The sequence below is a fragment of the Myotis myotis genome, unplaced genomic scaffold (assembly GCF_014108235.1).
Source record: "Myotis myotis isolate mMyoMyo1 unplaced genomic scaffold, mMyoMyo1.p scaffold_m19_p_1, whole genome shotgun sequence".
Classification (NCBI taxonomy): domain Eukaryota; kingdom Metazoa; phylum Chordata; class Mammalia; order Chiroptera; family Vespertilionidae; genus Myotis; species Myotis myotis.
Genome location: NW_023416313.1, coordinates 18,494,676 through 18,516,132, shown reverse-complemented (window position 1 = coordinate 18,516,132; position 21,457 = coordinate 18,494,676). Strand labels below are relative to the sequence as shown.

The 21,457-nt window shown below is 42.1% G+C and overlaps 1 protein-coding gene across 8 annotated transcripts in view; it reads right to left on the bottom strand.

Moving 5' to 3' along the window:
- The window catches only part of PCDH7 (protocadherin 7), a 429,980-nt gene extending 408,993 nt beyond the window's left edge, over positions 1–20,987 (bottom strand). For 2 of the 8 annotated variants that reach the window (XM_036330824.1, XM_036330833.1), the window contains exon 1: positions 16,686–20,987. In XM_036330824.1, the coding sequence (XP_036186717.1) occupies positions 16,686–19,871 (3,186 nt within the window). In that variant the 5' untranslated portion in view covers positions 19,872–20,987. Of the gene's footprint in view, positions 1–4,438; positions 5,056–9,408; positions 10,548–11,565; positions 12,941–16,685 lie in introns of those variants that run through there. The other 6 variants (XM_036330873.1, XM_036330857.1, XM_036330882.1 and 3 more) reach the window with 6 other exon arrangements.
- Positions 20,988–21,457: the final 470 nt, after the last annotated feature.

The following is a 21,457-nucleotide window of genomic DNA, read 5'->3' as shown; positions in this document are numbered from 1 at the left end:
CTGTACCAAGACATAGTGGGGACATAAGGCACTACAAGGATCACATCATCTAATAATTAGTAAACCATTGTATAGAAAATATTTGAAAGCATAAACACACAGTAAAACTAAATTCTACCTTAAGCCATTGCTCAGGCTACATAAAGCCTTTATGTTATTATAAATGCTTGTGTGCCATTAGGAGTTCCTGCCTTGTGCTCTAGCAAAAACCGTTCTTTTTTCCTTCTTTCTTTTTTAATCAAAGGACAATAAAAAAAAAGTTCCAAAACAATACCTGTGAATTCTCAAAAACACATAAGCATGCATTTTTATGACTTGCTTACTGTGTACGGTAGGTAGTCATTTTGCTACTGGAGACTGGAAACAATTCCCACTAGTCTAAGTGGGTAGAAAAAAACTCACAAAGTGTAGCCAAGAAACACTTTGCCAGAGTGATAAGAATATATATATATATACAGACCAACTCATGGATTTCACCAGGTCTTACAATGTAGTTACCCAAAACACACTGCATTCTTTGTCTTTTCTTTTTTCCCCTCCCTGAAAGTGTACCAATATCTACATTGAAGTTTATAAATTTGTAGCTAATTGTTGGCCTTCAGACACTAAATTCAAACAAGTTTTCCAATGCAAACCAAATTGTGCCAGCCCTTACTTCACTTACACTCTACTGACCTAGTCATTTCAGAATGTACGTGTGATGCGCATAGGTAGCAGGCAAATATCCAACACTGATGAATTTCTACAGTAGTTTGGCTTTACATTGAAGTTTCCAAATGGAAGATAAACTTTTAAGTGAATGGGTGGTCTGTGGGGCCCTGTAAGAACTCAAGTGAGGCCTGGGGCGGATTAATTGAGTTCCTTTCAGGTTTATTATACTTTCTATTTGTATAAAGAAATAACTCCAGTGCTGACAATATTTTTAACACCTATTTGTTAAGGAAACAAAACTCTATGCATTCTTAAGTTGACTGTGGAAGCAAAAAATTAATTCACTGGTTTTGAAGCTTAAAAATTAAAAATTGTACTAATACTACTAAAATCAGATCACAAGGGGACAGAAATATTATATAACAAAACCCAGAGTTTTATTGCAAAGATTCATATTTGGGGACATCTATAATTTTCCAAGTACCTTATAATAAAAACTATTATCAACACATTAAGAAAACACTGTCATAACAAAACACATGGTACACCATTATCGTCATAAAAAGTCAACTGCAGATGGGCCCCAGGTGGCACTCGTCTGCATTTTAGGTAACTGGAAATGTGTCACATACATAAATACATATAAAGTTTAAGTAAAAAGTAGAATGATAATATACTTTAAAAGAAAAATCTGTAAAATGACGTAGGTCATATTGTAATGGAAGGTTTAATACTGAGCACCTAATTTAAAGAAAACCATAATAAGTTAAAGAAAATATTTTATAAGGAATGCACTTTGCTTTCTTTCAAATATTGCGAATGTTCAGAAAAAAAACCTCAAGAAAAAGATTTTTTTGGTAAGAAGCAAACAAAATGTACAGTTAATAAATCTTCTAAATTTTGCTTTCAATAAAAAGGCATTTCCTGCCCCAAATAAAATGTCAATTCATAAAAATTAATGAATTTTTTCCTGTGATTAGTACAATAACACACAGAAAAGACTATGGGGACACTGAATGAAGTTATTAAAATAAAATAACAGGAAAAAGGAAAAAAATATGAAGTGTTCCCAAAGCGCAGATGGATAGAAGAAAGGAAATGCCTAGGAGTCTAAAATCTACTTTTCCAGCTTTTGATTTGCACTCTGATTAAGATTTAAAATATTACTATTAAAATTTTTTTCAAGAACTTCGCAGGGTTGCCATATCATTGAGTGAGTTGACATATGTGAAATGTTGACCAGTGTATAGAACATAGAGTGCAATACCAGTTTACTTACTATTATTTGTGTATTATACCACTAAAATTGAACTTCTACGGGGGAAGAGATTTTTGTCTGCTTCTATTATTGCTATTTCTTCAGTACCTTGCACATAATCCAGTAATTGGCATACAATAATCACTCACTAAGTGTTTGTTCTCTGAAATGTTAACTGTACTATGTATGTGTATGCACTGTGTATGCCTGGGTATACATGCATAGGAATATTATACATACATACACACATGCTAGTTTGTTATTACAGATCAAATAATAAAGGGGCAAGAAGCCTAGCTGGTGCGCTCCATCCCCAGTATGGGGTGTGCAGGAGGCAGCCGATTGATGATGTTCCTCTCTCATTGATGTCTCTCTCTCTCTCTCCTCTCTCAAAATCAATAAAAAATATTTTTTTAAAAAAGAGGAAAGAAAATTTTGTAACAAGATAAATTCTAATATTTTTGACCTAATAGTGCATTGGCTTGGAAAAAAACAGCATTATCATCTTTTGTTCCTAATGCCCTATAAAAATGCTATTTCTGTATTTAAAATTGATCCTCGTTCACAGTTAAATACACTGAAAAGCAGGTTAAGGTGCAATAAAAAAAAAACAAAAAAAACTTTAAATTTATGCCATAATTATTGCCATTTCCTTGAACAAAAGAGCTGATTAACTTGCCATTTTAATACAGGGGGTCAAATGTAAAATTATCTCAGGAAGCTTACAAAGGTGCTTCTTAGCAAAAGTCTATTCAACTGCTATGGCCCATCGCCTAGAGATTCTGACCAAAGGACAGAAAGGGAGTTTCTCTTCCCCACATTGATGGGTTTACCCTGTATCACCCTAATAAAGGGATCACTCCATACAGTCCATCGGACCCACATATGTTTCCCAGGCTACTCATTATGTTTTATCACATGAATGTTTAATGGTATTAAGAAAATACAAAGGCACAGTAGGGAAAAACCCCCCTCAATGTACCCATGGATTTGTGTCATGACACAAACTGTATGAAGAGTCACTCTGAGTGTGGTGGCTGCCTCCGTTACCTGCTTGGCAGTTTCGGTATGCCATGAGAACTGGATCTCTGTCCACCCATGATGCCACTGTGTGTGACAATCCACCCAGACTGGCCCTTGAAAAGAGGGATTACCAAGCCTACCTTATTCCTGTTCCAATTGACTCCCGCCCCACTTAACTCCCCTGCTTTTCATTTGGACTGTAATGCCCAAAATTTACTAGAAATTTACGATTTAATTATTAATAGCATCATTTTCAAAGGCCTTTATCATATTTGTGGAACAATGTTTGACTATTTTATATAAATATTGACTTTACATTAATTAATATGCCTACATGCACTTATTAATATACCTATTTGGCAAAATTAAAATAACTAAGATGTTACTTAATATCACGAATCCCTGTGAAAGCTGAACATTGCAGAAAGCACTCAGTCCATAAAGTTAATATCATAAGCTAAAAAATGAAGCTCAAATTTTATGCGCATATATGCTTGTTATGGACTCATTTCTTTTTTCCCCATAAGTTATAGCAATGGTACCAGTTTTTCATCAGTTCCAACAGTACATTATAGGATTGCCTTTTGGAGCTGATCTGAAAAGTAAAAGGTTCTTTCCTTCCTCCCTCCTCTTTTTCCCTCCTTCCCTCCCTCCCTTCCTTCCTTCCTTTTCATACCTACCTGCCTACAAATGTACAGACTGCATGTGATAAATGACAGACTCATGAAGAAATGATCGTCCAGTCCAATGTGTTCTTGTTTGGACCCAGAATGGACTCTTATGGACTGAACTGTGTTTCCTCAAATTCATGTTGAAACTCAGTCTCCAAAGTAAGTGTATTTGGAGTTAGATCCTTGAGGAGTTATTATGGTTACGTGATGTCAAAAGGGTAGAGCCCAAATCTGATAGAAGTCATGTCCTTAGAATAAAAGGAAGGGACTCCTGAGTTCTCTCTCTTCCAACTTTCTGGTACCTTAACCTGGGACTTCTAGCCTACAGAACTGTGATAACAAAAGTTCTGCTGTTGAGGCCACTAAATCTATGGTATTTTGCTCTGGGGGTCTTAGCAGACTAGTAAAGACTCTCTCTTCTAAGCCTGTAGAGAACACAGAAGGTGTTGTATACTAGAACCAAATTCATACAAAGGCGTAAATATATGCATTAAAATCGATCAAGACTCCTCTGCTAAAAAGTCCCAGATGAGGAGAAAGAAATATGTTGGTGGGGAGTGGGCTACAGGGAGGTGCAGGCCCCTGCTGAAGGTAGACGGCATGGGATCCAGGAGAGGTTCTGTTTTGTTTGTCCCCAGTTACATTTGTCACATAAGCGCCTGCCCCCTGGAGATGTTAGGAGTAAGTGATATTATGTGGTAGACCCCTTGGCAGAGAGACTGGTGAAGAAAAAAAGGTCAATAAATAATACCTGTTAGCTTTAGAGGTTGGATATGAGGAGTGAAGGAAAAATTTCCAAGAAATATTGCATGGAAGAAAAAAAAGAAGACGACTGTTAAAAAGTGATGAAATTTTTTAAAAAGTGTCAAAGTGAATAATATCAAACTGTTTTCAACCTTTCCTAAACTATTTGCTTCACAGCAATATGCTACTTATCTTTCTCCACCACCGAGATGTCAATAGGCACTGGAAGAATTTCTGACAGTATCCAGTGCCTCTCCGCCTATGTGGAGGCACACACTTGCACCTTGACCTTGACCAGGGCCAGATTACAAATAAAATAAAATGAAAAACTTTTAAGCACAGGAAGTAGTGAAAATACTCCAAAAGTGTAAATGCACCTTCGGCAGGGTTTGGAGAAATTCATGGAAAACCAGAGACATGTTACCTTGCGTTGCAGTATGTTGCTTTACAAAGTTGCAGCTGTTGAATGTGACCCCCCATAAACCCTGTCACATAATCAGAGCAGGAGTTCTGTAAAATGACAGAGGACGAGTTCCGGGGCCTTCAGGACTTGAATAGACTGACTACCCAAGGTCAAGCCGGCCAGTGAGTGACAGAGCCAGGCAAGAAGGCAGATTTCCAGGTTGTCTTATCCAGCTTCAGTTTTCTATTTTGCCAGAGGCTTTCGAGGGGAGGACCAATAAGCAGAAGCTAGGAATTTCAGGTGCTCTAAATGTGGAATTTTTTTTTAAAAAAATACTTTATTAATTTTTACAGAGAAGAATAGAGTTAGAAACATCAATGAGAGAGAAACATGGATCAGCTGCCTCCTGCACGCCCCCTACTGGGGATGTGCCCACAACCAAGGCACATGCCCTTGATTGGAATCAAACCTGGGACCCTTCAGTCCACAGGCCAACGCTCTATCCACTGAGCCAAACCGGTTAGGGCTAAATGTGGAATTTTTATAGCCTGGTCCACCCACTGAAGCTAGAATTGGGAAAGGGGAAGTGTTGACAATTCAGGTTTCTGGGCTATAGAACAGACCTTCTAGAACTCAATTTTCGAGAATTGAATTAAGTTAGGATAATATACAAGGACTTGGCAATCATGTGAGAACTATTTTGATGATGGTGGTCTAATAATAATAGTAGGGAGAGGTGAGTCTATTGGCAAGCAGTGGTTGCATTTTTTCCTTCTTTGTTTGTTTTTTTGTTTGTTTTTTCTTACTTCCAAAGTACAAGGGTGAGAAGATGAATGGAGATAGAGCAATTGGGCCTGACATTCTAAACTGAAAGCAAACAAACAGAACAAAACACCTGGCTGACATGGGAGGAAGTAGACGGTTACCACTTTTTGACAGCGATCTTGCAATCCTATTAAGCCATGACATTTAGTGGCACCCTTAGGCTCAGCAGGGTCAGGGCCAACATTCAAGGCCACAAGCATTTGCCTTTGTCAGGCCTGAATACCCTGATATAATCTCACCTTACCTCCAGCAGAGTTCTGTCTTCTGACCTATGGAAGGCTGCACTCCCTCCTCAAGGCCCTACTGAGAATCACCATTTAAGAACTACCGACCTTTGTGAGGTGCTGGCCTAGTTATCTGCTTAATGCAATTTACACCAGGGTGTGCCAGAGACTGAACAGGGCTCTTTCGGGCGTCATTTGCAATTCAAAAGAGGTGCTCTTTGGAATGCTGGGCAACTGAGGAGTGCTTTTAGTTGTGAAGCCTTTCTTAGCTCCTACCTCACTGCTGACCACTCTAAAGTGAGGGCATATTCCCTCTTGCAGACCCTCTGTCCTTAGTTAAGCCAAGTACACGTTTCATCTTTAGAAGTGACTGCGCAGCCAGAATGAAATGGAACCTTACCCTTCATCAGCGACTGTGGGTTGGCACACCGAATAAATGAATTCCTGCAGGAATATACACACTGACGAGTAGAGAGACTCATGCTGGCATTCAGGCACATACACAGGGTGGGGCAAAAGCAGGTTTACAGTTGTAAATTTGCAGAACACAGAGTTTATTCTTGTATTATTATTTATTAGTGCATTTTTTCATACAAATAACTGTAAATCTACTTGAGCCCAACCCTGTATGCTTTCCACAGGTAAGGATCTCTAGAACAACACTGAAAACCCGTGTTTGCATGTTTCCTCTTCATCCGCCCTCAGAAGTCTACTGCATGGCCAGTGCCGCCCTTACTTACCTTAAATATTTGCTTTAGTTTACCAGTTTTATCCTTGTTTTTTTAAGGGTATGGTGTTTAGAACAACACCAAGAAGGAAGGAGAGAAAATCAGAAAATTGTTCATTTGCTGTTGAAGCAAGAGTCATACCCCACGCAGAGAAGACAGGGACTCTAGCCAGCACAGCAGGCAGCCTTTTATCACAAAGACATGCACCCAGCAGGGAAAGAAAACAGCAGTTAGTGGGCTCTTGGAGTCTGACAGGAAAGTGGCCACACCATGGTCCAGGGATCCAATGTGGATGGATCTGCAGGCTACCTAGCACCAAGCCCAAGCTCTATTCATTTGCTCAACAAATATTCATGAGTGTCTCCCTTCTGCTAGGCACTCTAGTGGGCCCTGGGACATACCATGATGGACAAGACTTGGGGTGGTCCCTGTAAGTTTCATGTATCCCTTGCCTTGTGTGTATTATTTTTGCACTGTCCTATCTCTGAAGGCAAAGACCTTATTCTAGTCATTGTTTTAATTACATCCTAAACCTTGCAGTGCATCTTAAAGACACAACTAATCAATTCATTCTCTGTAAAGTGATTGGCTGAAAACAATCACACGTATTTTTTAAAAAGTATTTTTGCAAAGTTACAGATAAAAGATTATTCCAGAAGAGATCTTTTAAATTTCAGAATGACTTCCTAAGGACTTAGGTCCTTTTTTAGAGAGAGCTTCAAAAATGAAGTTAGGTTACAGTGAATTACCTTTAATTCTTCAGGGTTTTTTTAATCACCTATGAGGTTGTTGTTTATAAATCAGATTAATTAGATCTTCAAATGACACCCACAGCACTTCCTTTTCTGGTAGTGTGAAGTGCTATTGATGATTCGAGAATGTCTGAAAAACTGGAGCTGGTCTAGACAAGTCTTTTGGGGAGATTTTATCCAGATAATTCTGAAAATACACCATCTTCAAAAGCACACATTTTGAAGATGTTTTCAGTACTCGAGTTCTGACTGGACATTTTTTCATAGACGTTATAAAGTTCTTAAGCAACTCCACCAGAGTTATGAAAAAGCTGTTCATTAATTCAGTTTCCTCATCTCAGAAAAAAAGAAAGAGGGTGTGTTTTTTTCCTCACAAGATAGGTCTGAGGAGCACATCAACATTCATTAAATTCTCTCAAACTTAGGAAGCATGATGCAAATATAATCTGTCATTTTTCTGCTTTGTAATCTTCTTTATATGATGATATTAATTCCATAAGGACGAAGACTCTTAGTATTCTTTGCATACTAAATATGAGTGAGAATGTCAGCTGTACTAAAAAAAATAGACGTTATCTAAACCAGCCTGTAACATTCTTATCTCCCTCTTAATGAATTAATGTCTTGTTGTTTAAAATAAAATGTCCAAATGCTAAAATATGTAGGGTGATGGGTGGTGTGTTCTGAGTCTATCTCCATCTGACCTCAGCCACCTCCCTAAGTGGTAATAAATTCCAGCATTCCCAGAAAGGCTGTCCAGGAGACAGGGGGTGGGAGAGAGGGTAAGTCTGTGCAGAGGCAGGACCAATGGTGAGTGACACATTCAAAGATTTAAAACAAAAAACAGAGGAATGATAACAGACTTCTCAAAAACTTTTTGCTGTTGATAAATGCTACTATAACAGTATGCTGTTGATCATTTAATTCAGCTTAATATTAGACTGAAATCCTTGGGAATGTTAGTAATTTTTTGTTTTGATTTATGATGTTTTTCTAATGTAATGGTAAATCACCATCATGTTCCATCCCAAACAATCTAGAATGGTAGTTCTCAACCCTTGCAACTATTACCACAATAATAAATTTTTTTTTTTTTTTGCATAGCAACCAAGAACAGGAAAACACACATGCACACAACACAGCTGAAGCATAGATTGCACAAGACAACATTTACTCTGATGAGTGACATACTCAGAATTTTTCTGCTTTATTTCATGTCACTCGAATAGTGGTAGACTCACAAATTGACTCATGCCCCATTAGTATGTTATTGGAGTTTGCAAACTGCTGCCTTAGAATGTTCTTTGTGAAGGTATTTCTAAATATTGCCTCTCTGCAGTTGCACATCAGATTATGCCCAAATCCTGGACTTTGTTGTCCATAATCTGTTTTTAAATTAATGTGATTTGTTACAGGATTCAAAGTTTAAGGACATCTAAGGAAGCTTACTACTTAGGATGAGGAAACGTGACATTCCCAAGAAGCAGAAAGGGGTAAGGATTCTTTTCACCAGCTTCTTACCTGGTACGCTTGTCCTTGTGCTCAAAATAAAGAGCTGAGGATAACTGGGTTTTGTTCAGGAACTGTACTATAGTCTCAATGACATTACTGAAATGTTCCTTTAAAAAAAATTAAATCAACAGCTAATAAGAGTAAAAAGCTTGAAATATATACCATACATGAGAGAGTTATATGTGCTAGAGTGCATTTCCTAGCACTCCACACTTTAATACTGTTCCAATATTTATTTATTTTGCTTAAAGGGCTTTGGTATTGACTATGATTGACAAAAAAATAAATAAATAAATCTCAAAAACCTGGTCTTTTTTTTTCTTCTTCTTTTATAAAAAATAGTTTTATTGATTTCAGCGAGGAAGGGAGAGGGAGAGATAGAAACATCAATGATGAGAGAGAATCGTTAATCGGCTGCCTTCTACATGCCCACACTAAGAACCGAGCAGCAACCCGGTCTTGTGCCCTGACAGGGAGTGAAATCAGTGACCTCCTAGTTCAACCACTGAGCCACACGGGCTGGGCTATCTGGCATTCTTAATCAGTATTTTAAAACTTGGGGGAAACTTTAAAAGGGCAGATGATGTGGTAGATGTATTATAAAACTGTCAAACATACAATATGAAACACTTATTTTATGGCACATAAACATGTCTAACATAACAAACCGAGACATAAATATACAAACATACAGGGACCAGCCAGAGGACTCCCTGACTTACCTAGAAAGTCACTTATACAACTAAAATCCGACCACTTGCTCTCTCAACAGTATGTAATATACTGTAACATGCTGAATTCTCAGAAGCTGCTGGAATTTATGTTATCTGACATCAAATAGAAACAGCTTTCAGACAAATGCAGTTCACAAAAACAGGAAGCCACGCATATTCCTTCTGAATGTGACCACGGAGACTTCAATAAATCCAACTGAAAGGCCCTAAATTTTCTTAAGGACTTTAACCAAAACACACCTTGAACATTCTATAGATACTCTGGTCAGTATTTCAGGATTAAGGAAAAGCAATCCATTGGCAGTGCCCGTGGTAAATACAAAACTAACCTCTGCAATCTGACATACAGCCAATACTTTGCATAAATATTGCTGGAGGCCCTGGAATACATGTATAGGAGTGTGTACGCGCACGCACATATATACACACACACACACACACACACACAGTGGTATTTCAAAATGCACACACAGAATGAGAGAGACCCTATCTTTGACTCTAACAGAATTATCTCACTAGCCTGGAAAAGGCAGTGATCGTATAACACTTGAAAAATATGGATCAATTTAGGATTTTATTGAAAGTCGGTATTTAATGTATTAGACAAAGACTTAATAGACTTAAATTTCCCTTGGTTCGCACAACGCCAGAGTCTTAAAATTATGGTTGAAATATGCTGTTGGATTTTTTAAAAGACTTCACAATTAAGTCCTGCTAACCACTTCTTTGAGAATGGAATTCCTGGCGATTTAGAGACATCCATTAGTGGCACATTTCTTTATTAATACTGTTTCTTTTATGTTTATTTATTTTAATACTATTTTCCTTAAATTAAAAAAAAAATAAACTTGAAAATCAAATGCACAACAAGTGGAACGAGCAGTGATTGGCTGATATCCCACGGCCAAGGGCAGGCTCCAGCAGGTTTCGGAGTAGCAAGGTCATCAGAGTATGGTGCATAAAGGAGCATCATATTAGAGTGGAATTCAGCCAAACACAGTAATGTATGGAGGTGGACGCATCTGAAAAAAGGAAAACAAAGATTTATGCAGGTACAAAAAAAAGCTGCGATGAAGAAATTTCCCCCAGCGTCTTATGCCCAATCGGAATGCTGTGGTAGAGGTTTGAATCAAAGCAGAGAATTTTTATTCGCAAAGTATGTTTTTGTAAATCATAAATATGCTTAGGGGGAAAAAGTTAACTTGTCAGATGAATCCTACTTGGAAACTTTAACAGGTTTTTTTTGTTTGTTTGTACACAGCATTAGAGTTCAATACAAACATCACTAAATTCCTTGAAAATAAAGCTTTATTCCGCCTTTAAAACATTAATTCACCAGAAGTGATAATTAAGATTAGTTTTAGTGGTTTCATCTCAGTTCTCCCACAACACTAATGCTAAATAAAGCACTGTGTAATGTTCTGAAACAGAGTTCCTGCTTTAGAAAAAGATTCTAAAGGCTTTTAAAATAAATAAGAAACGCAAAGCTGACTCAAGACATATATAAAACGATCTTACTATTTCTCTACACTCATAGCAAATGAATGGATGGGGAGCCCTGCTATAGTCTAGAAGTTGGTTATATACAGCTTACACATAAAGCTCTAAACAATTATTATACTAAGTTTCCTATGTAACCTCCATCACCACCCTCTCCCAGTGGGGGGAGGAAAAATTATGTTACAATGTCTAATAGCATTGGTGGCAACGGCAAAGCAATGGTTCTGTCACATTATATTTAGTTTTCAAAACAGTTTAGCTGTCATTTTGAAAATAATAAATTTAGTCATTTATAGTCATTAATATGTAAATTTAGACTCTAATACACTAGATTTGTTAACTGTTTAACAAGGAAACAATCCAACTGAAAAACAACAAATGTCACATTCACCTAAAAAATTTGCTAGAAAACAAATTTAGGGGGAAAATTAGCTCACAATTGTACACGGTGGGGCAAAAGTAGGTCTACAGTTGTTCGTACAAAAAAAAATAACACAATAATTAATAAATAATAGTACAAGAATAAACTGTTTTGTGAACTCACAACTGTAAACCTACTTTTGCCCCATCCTTGCATTAAAGGTGCTAGTAAGATAGAAGGCAGGAGCCCAGTCGGCAAACTGTAAAGGAGTACAGAAGCCAAAAGGAATCATCAGCATTGATGGAAAAGGTCAAAGATGATCCCAAACAGAATGCATGCAACGTTTCATACGTCATGTATAGAAAGCTTTTATTAACATCCTTCACAAAGATGTTTTATTGAGGATGTACTAAATGCTAGCTAGGTACTTACATCTATTGTTACTGTTCTGCTAAAATTAAACATTCTGTCAATTAATTTGTTGACTATATGTTCCTTTAATGTATGTCAGCAATGCCATCTTTCATAAAGGCTAAAGAAATACTAACTTCTTTGTAAAAATCTTAAAACTTGAATTACAATTTGCCCGATAAATTTATAAATAAAAACTAGAACCTAAAGCAGAATGATATTCTATTTTGAAAATGTCAGGCTACATACTAAATATATGGAGTTACACATAGATAAATAAATCTCAACGGGTTTCTGACCCTGTTGAAATATATACAAAGAAAGTTACAAAAACTCAATTTTTTTTCCCCTAGAGGTGGTATGAGAATAGACACGAACACTGGACTCTGTATTCTATGACGTGGACTCTAGTCCACATTGTGTCCTGATTGTCTTGGGATTATAAAGTTAAATCAAGTTACTTTTCCATGCTCGGCTCAGTCTCCTCTTCCATGAAATGAAGGGACAGGTTTAGTTGATGTTTTTAAATTTTGAAATGTGATGACTAGTGCTTTTAGATACAGACATTAAGTGGTTGATTATATATTACTTCAGTTTTGTGTGTGTTTAAAATTTAAATATTTTCCACATATCAATGTATGAATACCACAATGAAATAAAAGTCAAATGGCGCCATAATTGGTTAATATGAATACATCTGTATGTGTTTGTGTGGGGGAAGGTGCGGAGACAGAGTCACAGAGGGATTTTGATATATACCATGTGCACACTTTTACATGTATGAAATATGTAATTTCTCAAAGACAGAGAGAGAACAAGAAAGAATGATTTGGCTAAATTTTCCCAAGTGATGATGTACTTAAAAACCTTTCAATTGACTTTGTGGTTTTATGTCTAAGTCATTAATTGACTTAATATAAGTTTGGAATAGGGTTCAAATTGTCATACTTAGACTTCCATAAAAATGTGCATGTTCATTGCAGATCGAATCAGTGATGACCCTTTCCTTGTTTCATCCAGGGATCCTTAGTAGATACCTCCTGACTAAAGACAGCGTTGCCTTCATCAGTTATTAGCTTCCTATCTATGACATCAAGCCAAAGGTAACAGAAATCTCAGTGTATGTAGGTAGCTGCATCATGCCTGTTGAAAGATGTCCTTGGTTACAGATAGGAGAACCACATTGTAGAAAGTATGCTTATGAATTAAAACAGGAAGCTGTGGTTAGCATCACTCTGCAGATGCATGTCCACTATAGCATAGGGTAAGATATACGTACACAAGTTGATATTTAGTTTTCTCAGTGTTTAGAACTCTCATAGATAATGGCAAGTCACTTCACCCATCTGTTTCCAAAATCAAAGTAATTTTAAAAAATAATTTCTGCCATATTTTTCACTAAGTGTGTGATGAATCGTGATCACAATTTGATCAATTAAAGAGAACATTATTCAGACTACATTCAGCAGTTCCTTGCACAAGGGAAACTGTCATTGGAGTTCGTATAAATTTTTCTTTGAGTATTTCAGGATCAGCTACAATGGATTTTTAAATTAATGTTTACTGAAGCTATAGCCTCTATACTCTTGCCAAAAAATAAAGCACCTAACTTTCCATTTAATAAATACCATAAAATTTTTACTTGCCAGTGCATTATCTAGGTAACAGCATGGCCAAGATGAGCTCAGTAGGACTTACACATAATAAGCAAAGTGATAACTATACTTTCATATCTGTCTACTAATATTTCGGAATTATGTTAATTTCTAAAGAAAGCTGAAAAAATACTTAACACAGTGAAACACTGGAGATTTTAAAATGAAATGCTTCTGCCTTTACTTTGCAAATTAAAAACACAGCTGTATTTCCAGGGCATAAAACTTTAATACCATCAAGACCAAGCTTATCAAGCAAAGGAAGAATGAAATGGAAAGGTGGACACTTAAGATCAATAATGTGGTCGATGGTCCACATTTTGCTCAACTAGACACAGTATTATAGACCAAGGGCTACAACTGCAAGGGTCTAACCTTGGAAAACCTGAGGTTACATCATCAGTTTTCCTAATGTGTGAATTTTTGAAATAATTCCAGTAACTCTGCAACACACATCTCCTAGCTTCTGCCCAAGAGGAACTATAGAAGCTTCCTTTGAACGTCTCTAGAGTTGGGAAAACAAACCAAAAGTGGACAGAGGGGGCATTATTTACGATCTGTTATTTCTACTAAACTGTTTAATTCATTATGATATAACCAATAAGCAGACTTAGGAACATCGCTTCAAAATGTGTAATTCTCCTGAAGACAAGAACACTAACAGACGTCACTTTCACAATATCAAGTAAAGAGCTATGATAAAGCAACTTAGGAAAATTATAAATAAAATGAAGGCTTTATGTCAGATGACATCTCAGATCTTTAATAATCTTTGCCATAAGGAATTAAAAGACTGGAAGCCTCTAGATTCAGTATCCAAGGGGGAAATTAGAATAAAATTTTAAAAATGAACACAGGGTTTTCTTATATGTCAGGTTTAATCAAAGAAAATACCTTTGGGCACTGTGTAAAAACTAAAGATAAAATCCCTTTTAAAATAAAGAGATACAAACAAAAATCAGAACAAAAAAAGATCCTGTTGATTATGTACAGAGGTCTAAACAGAATGCAACTTTGTAAATGGATCCCTGTCCCCTGGCAGCAATATTGAGATGAAGTGTATCAATTACTATTACTAATTACATTAAGGGGAACGTATTCCATTCTCCTTTATTTCATTTTAGATCAGCTATTTATTGTGGTTAAAACTTTATACATCTGTTGAATGCCGAATGCACACAAGTTTTCTGAAGTCACTCTCTGCAAACTGCATGGTTTATTCCAAAGGCTTTGTAGGGTATGTGAACTTTTTTGCTCAGCTAATAGACTAACACCATTCATTAGTTTATTTATAAGCATATCACTTTGCCTTTTAAACAGGATGCCACAACAGTCTTGATATTGGCTGTTTTAAATATTCAAGAATATAGAGTTAACCCCATTTGATGAGCCAAACAAAGCTTAAGTGACAGCACAGAATGTATGAGGTGGTTACATTAAAAAAAAAAATCTATAAATCTGCCAGGGATATGTCAACTCAAAAGTTTAAGATTCCACCATTTAGAATGCAAATGCCATTCAGCCACAAGACAAAAAGACCTATTAGGATGACAGCTGAATAGTAAATATTCTGCACAAAGATCTCTTCACAGGCTTTTGCATGACAAAGTACCATTTCCTAGGGAAATTTCTACAGATCTCAATTTATTTGTGTTTATATTGTAAGCAGTTTTATTCTTTTAACTGTTATTGTCCTTGTTTGTTTTGTTTTTTTTTTTTAAAAAAAGCACCAAAAACAAAACAAAAATCTGCTTCTAACTCCAGGTAAAGCAAGGACACAACAGATATAAACTTTCCACTTGTCAAATTTCACTTTAAAAGAAGTCAATAACTCAGGCTCACGTGCATCAAAAGACCTTTTTTCAAAAGCCTACATGTAGTTCAATGTAGATCAAACTTGAGTTTTCTTGGATTGCTTTGATTATTGGATATAAAAGAATATCAACTCTGATTCTCCTTATCTAAATAGCTACATTTTATGGGGCTATAAAATAACTTTTTCCTTTGCCTTAATTCTTCTCAGGTCACACATTCCACATGCAAAACCTATCTAATAGAAAAACTATTATTTGATAGTCTCTGACAGTCATAAATGTGTTTCTTGAGATGCGTCCTGAAGTTAAGAAATATGGGATTTGTTAGTAGATATACTAACAGCAGGTAGTAACAGTAACTAATGTTACTGTTCTCCTCTATGTACAGGCCACAGCATTAGACACAGCAGTTTCCAAAAGGTTTTATTTGCTGGGTGCCAAACTTTGGTGGGTGAAAGAAGTAAACTTTGTATTACATATATCACACAAGCAAAACTTTCAAAAATAAACTTTATGTTTAATGAAGTTAACCTCAACATGCCCTATTTTTACTGTTTCTACATTTCACTGAGGAAGAACTGTACCAAATATCCCACATAACCTTTATAGTCTCGGTGTAGCACAATGCATACCAAACTATGCTTGCACACAGTGCACCAGACATGAACACTTCTGTTGCTTGGCTTGAACAAGTGGTCCATAAAATGTACTTTTGCTTATAAACTTTTAATGTCAAAACATGAAGAATGCAAATGCTGACTGTATAACCTCAGAGCAGTCTTAACTGTTATAGATATCAAAGTATGAAAAATGTGGTTTTGCATGACCTTTGTGTATCACTAAATATTTTTAAACCAGCATTTTTGTCAGTGTAGTCAATACTTCTGAATCTCAGACTTGGTACAACATTTGCATGACTCAGCATCTTCTTATCTGTAAAATTTTGCATAATGGGTAACACAGCTAAAACTTTTATAGAGTGTCCAAGTTGCATAGGCATCAGTAGTAACTTTAGAAAATACCTCTGGGTGCAATTTTCCACTTAGTAGCCACAAAAGGAAATAGTTCCTCCAGGTTACAGATAGCCATCCAAACAATATACACATTATTTATTCTGGAAACACCAAATGTAGGATGAATTGGGGCTGCCAGGTACAAAGAGAAGTACAAAATACTCCCTACTTTGAATATTTTCTCTAGTAGCTTGCAAAATACAGTGGTGTACCTTGCATAGGTGACCTCTACCAAATGAATGGTGTATGAGTTAACATTAAATTCCTACTTTATTAAAATGTTAAATGACAGTTTCTTTAAAAAAAAAAAAAAAAAAAAAAAAAGACCAAACTCTGCAGAAAATGCCCTGTCTCAGAATTCTTAGCCTTCTCTGGGACCTTTAAATATATGTGGGATGCATCTTACCTGTTTGCTGTACTTGTTATTGGTTTGACAGCTGTATTCAGAGCAGTGATCTGATCCAATTGAAATGTTGTCTCCTGCTCCCACAAATGTGTTGGCTGGTGGTAGGTCTTGTACGGCCTGGTGTTTTTTCCCTGCAGTTGGTGACTGGGGGTGAAGCTGGACAGTGGGCAATGGGGAACTAGATTTGTAATGCCTGGCCAGGTCAGGACTGCCAGGCCCACCATTGACGGATCGGTACCGGCCCATGCTGGGGCTCTCTGACAGCTTCTCATTGACACTGTCGTACCTCTGTCCATTTGGCTTAGAAGCTTCCACGGTGACAATGCTGCTGTAGAGAGGCTGCTTGGATTTTTTGTTTTTCTTGTCCTTTTTAGGCTTTTTAGATTTGTCGTGCTGTTGGGGTGTAAAAAAGTCTTCGTGATCTTTTTTGCCAGCCTCATAGCCATTCTTATTCTTGGACCGGCAGTATCTTGCCATCACTACAATTAAGATGATGAGAATCACTGTCATAATTCCAGCAACCACCCCAATGACAATGCTGAGTCTCTGCTTGCTAATTTCATAGCTTGGGTCACCGGCTATGTCCTGGGTGAGTGGGGTGTGCAAACTCCTGGCTATCTGGGAGTCGATCACAGTCGCGTTGGAGACACTTTCATTGACAAACACATGCACCAGCGCTGTGGTGGATTGGGAAGGCTGCCCACTGTCATTCACTTGCACCACCAGCCTGTGCAAGCCATAATGCTTTTGGGTGAGTTTCCCCACTAAGGAAACCACACCACTGGTGGAATCAATCTCAAAGAGCTTGAAGGGATTCCCTCCCACAATGCTGTAGTTCAGGTCTGCATTGATGCCATCATCACTGTCTGTGGCCAACACGGTGGCTACCACTGTCCTGACATTACTGGAAGGCGGCAGCAAAGTGTAAGACAGGTTTCTGGGCAGGGTCACGGTGGGGGCATTGTCATTCTCATCCATAACAAAGAGAGAGACGGTGGCCGTGGCTGATCTGGGAGGATCGCCTCCGTCCACAGCCTTGACTCGGAATGTGTAGGTGGTCTGATGCTCCCTGTCGAAAGACACGGTGGAGTAGATGGTCCCCGTGTCGTTCTCAATGGAAAAAATGTTGCTGTTCTCCTCTATGTAGAGGCTCATCTCGGCATTGCGCCCCTTGTCGGCATCCATCACCGTGACCATCCCCACGGGGCTGTTGGGCTGCAAGTTCTCCTTCACGTAGAAGGTAAAGACGTCCTGCATGAACTTGGGGTCGTTGTCGTTCTTGTCGGCCACCTGCACGATCACCGTGGTGCTGCCCTGCAGCACCGGGACGCCCTTGTCTCTGGCGTTCACTTTAAACTCGTACCTGTCCGTCTGCTCGCGGTCCAGCACCGTGTTGACCAGGATGTCCCCGGAGTCAGGATCGATGGCGAACACCCCCATCACGGAGGAGTCCAGCGAGTACGCGATCTCCGCGTTCTTCCCGCTGTCGGCGTCGGTGGCCAGCACGGTGGCCACCCTCGCCCCGGGGATGTTGTTCTCGGGGAAGTAGACCTCCACCACGGACTGGTCGAACACGGGCGGGTTGTCGTTGGTGTCTCCCACCTTGACCACCAGCGAGTTGTTGCTGGAGAGGCTGGGGCTGCCCGAGTCCACCGCCACGATGACCACGTTGAACTCCCGGGTGGCCTCGTAGTCCAGGGGGGCCGAGGTGTGCAGGAAGTACTTCTTCTTGTTCTGGTCGCCCTCCGTGTCGCTGGCCGGCTTGAGCTGGAAGGGCACGTCCCCCACCACCGTGCAGGTGACCACCCCGTTCTCCCCTTGGTCCCGGTCGGATACCTGCACCAGGGCGATGGGGGTGTCCACCAGCACGTCCTCGGCCACGTTGGCCACCCCGTCCTTGAGCGGGATGCGCCCGATCTTCCGGATCTCAATGGACGGCACGTTGTCGTTCTCGTCCTTGATGAGGAGGACCACGGTGGCCTTGTCGGTCTTGGGGGGCTGCCCGCGGTCGCGGGCCATGACGGTGAAGCGCAGCTGGTTCACTTCCTCGCGGTCGATGCGGTGCAGGACGCTGAGCCAGCCCGACGTCTCGTCCAGGCGCAGCAGCCGCCGCACCGACTCGGTGGCCGCGCCGAACACGTACTCGATCTGCCCGTTGACCCCCACGTCCAGGTCGGCGGCGCGCAGCTGCAGGATGGGGGTCCCCGGGGCGCTGTTCTCCGCCAGGTCGGCCTCGTACACGCTCTTCTCGAAGCGGGGGCTGTTGTCGTTCACGTCGGTGATGAGCACCCGCAGGATGGCCTGGGAGGAGCGGGGCGGGTCGCCGCCGTCGCGCACCCGCAGGGTCAGCTCGTAGGAGTCGCGCTGCTCGCGGTCCAGCGCCCCCTTGACGATCAGCTGCGGCTGCTTCTCGCCATCCGGGGTGTCCGCCACCTGCAGCTCGAACACGCTGCTGCGGCCGCCGGGGTTGGCCCCGCCGCCGCCGCCGCCGCCGCCGCCGCCGCTCTCCGGTGCGTCCAGACGCCGCTTGGAGCCGCCGCCGCCGCTCGCGCCGCTCCCGCCGCCCCCGGGGTAGGGGGCGCTGTCGGCAGCCCCGGCGCGCCGACCCTCGCCGCCGCCGCCTCCCCCGGGCTCCTGGAGCAGCTCGTAGCGCTCGATGCCGTTGCGACCGAAGTCGCGGTCGGTGGCGGTGGGCAGCAGGTACAGGGTGCCCACCGGCCGGTTCTCCTCCACCGTGAGGGTGAGCACGGGCGACGGGAAGGTGGGCGTGTTGTCGTTGATGTCCAGCACGATGACGCGACCCTCGAACAGGTCCACCCAGCTCTGCGAGGGCCCGATCACCGACACCTCGAAGTCCAGGAAGCACTCGTTCTCGTCGAAGATCATCTGACACTGGGGCAGCTTCTCGCGGTCAATGCGCCGCTCGCTCGTGCTCAGCTCGCCCGTGAGGTTGTCGATCTTCAGGTACTCGGAGCCCGACTCCAGGCTGAAAGTCACCTCGCCCGAGCCCGTCACGATGCCCAGGTCCGAGGCCACGTTGCCGATGCGGACGTCTGCGGGGCCCTCCTCGGCCAGCCGGTACCGGAGGAGTTGCTTGGCGGTCGCCAGGCTGAGCGAGAGCGGCAAGAGGAGGCAGCAGCCCAGGCACCAGGCGCGCGCCCATCCCGTGGTCCGCATCCTCAGCATCTTCTCGTGCTGCTGCTGCTACTGCTCCTTCTGATCACAGCCTCCTCGGCGCCCCCCCTCCTCCGGGGCCGGTCGCCAGCCCTCCTCCCAGCCCTCTCCCCTCTCCGGGAGAGGAAGAAGCGAGTGGGAGAGAAGGGAGGGGGCCGGAGCAGCGTGTAGAGTCGGCCAGGGGGAAACCAGCGACAGATCCTCCTCCTTCTTCTTCTTTCTTTTTTTTTCTTCCTCCAGCTTCTTCCGAAAGTTATTGTTTCATAATTCATGCAATGGGTGCTAATCGCCCGCTCGCTGGCCGCCGTTCAGTCGCAGTACTCACAGTTCACGGGACACTGCGCGCCGCGGGCTCGGCGCCCCCTCCCCCGGAGTCATCCCTGCCGCAGGCGGAGGATCCCGGGCTCCCGTCCTGGCTCGGTCGGATGGGGCCGGGGCCGGGGCCGCTCCGGCAGGCGGGCGGCGGAGCCGGGAAGCGGCGGGGAGCGAGCCTGCAGCCTTCCCCGCCTGCCAGCCCTGCTCGTCTCGGCTGCTCCTCGAGTTGAGTCCAATTCACGTTCCAGTCACTCACTCCAGACCCAGCCTCTACTCCGGCAAATCGGAGTCGCTTCCAGAACCAGGCGCTGGGGTCAGCAACAAGCCAGTCTCAACTCCGACTCCGCTCCGGCAGCGGGGGAGCCAGTCCCCAGACAGAGAAGGAAAAATACCCGTCAGGTCGCTCCGGGCACCGAGCCGCGTAGACCACGCGCGTTACGGAGCGGCCCGCGTCCGGGCGCCCCCCGCGCGCCGAAGAGCAGCCCGAGCCATCTTCCGAGATGCCCGGAGAGTCCGTCTCTTCTCACCCCGGAAAGCTGTTTTTCTCTCTTTTTTTCTTAACTACTCTGCGCAAGGTCATTAGTCACCCAGCCGCCGCCTGCAGCCGCAGCAGCAGTTCGCCCGCGGGGGCGAGGGCTGAGCCGAACGCACCGCGCGGTGCACAAGTTTGGGTTCGCAGCCGCAGAGTCCGCGTCTTCCCTCACCTGCCTGCGGCCCGCATGTCGGAGCACTGGGATCTGCAGCGCTGTGCGCGATTCAGGGAGGAGATTGCAGCCTCTCCTCTCTCTCTCTCTCTCCCCGCGCTCTCGATCCCTCCCCTCCCTTCCTCCCTCCCTCTCCTCACTCCTCCTCCTCCCTCCTCTCCTTTCCCCTTTCCCCTTCTCCCACTCTCTCTCCTGCGCTATCCGTTTCCTTGAGCCAGTCCCAATGCGGGCAACTCCAGCTGAACTTGATCCCTTTGCAGTTCAAAGGTGAGCCAGCCGGGCTCTACGTGCAGGCGACGCTGGCCGGGCGACAGCCTCTGGCCGGACTCCCCCCACGGCAATTAACAAAGATGCCCAATTCTGTCCGGATTTCCGAAGAAAAGCCAAAGGCACTGGGGAGGGGTGGGAGGGGGAGGAGGAGTCGAAGGCAGCTGCCAAGTAGCTTGGGGGAAAAAAAAAAAAAAAAAGCACCGCACACACACACACACACACACACACACACACACACACAAACCAGTTTGCCAAGGGGAGAAAAAGTGCCAGTCGGCTGTTGCCTCGGAAGTGCCCTGGCACGGAGGG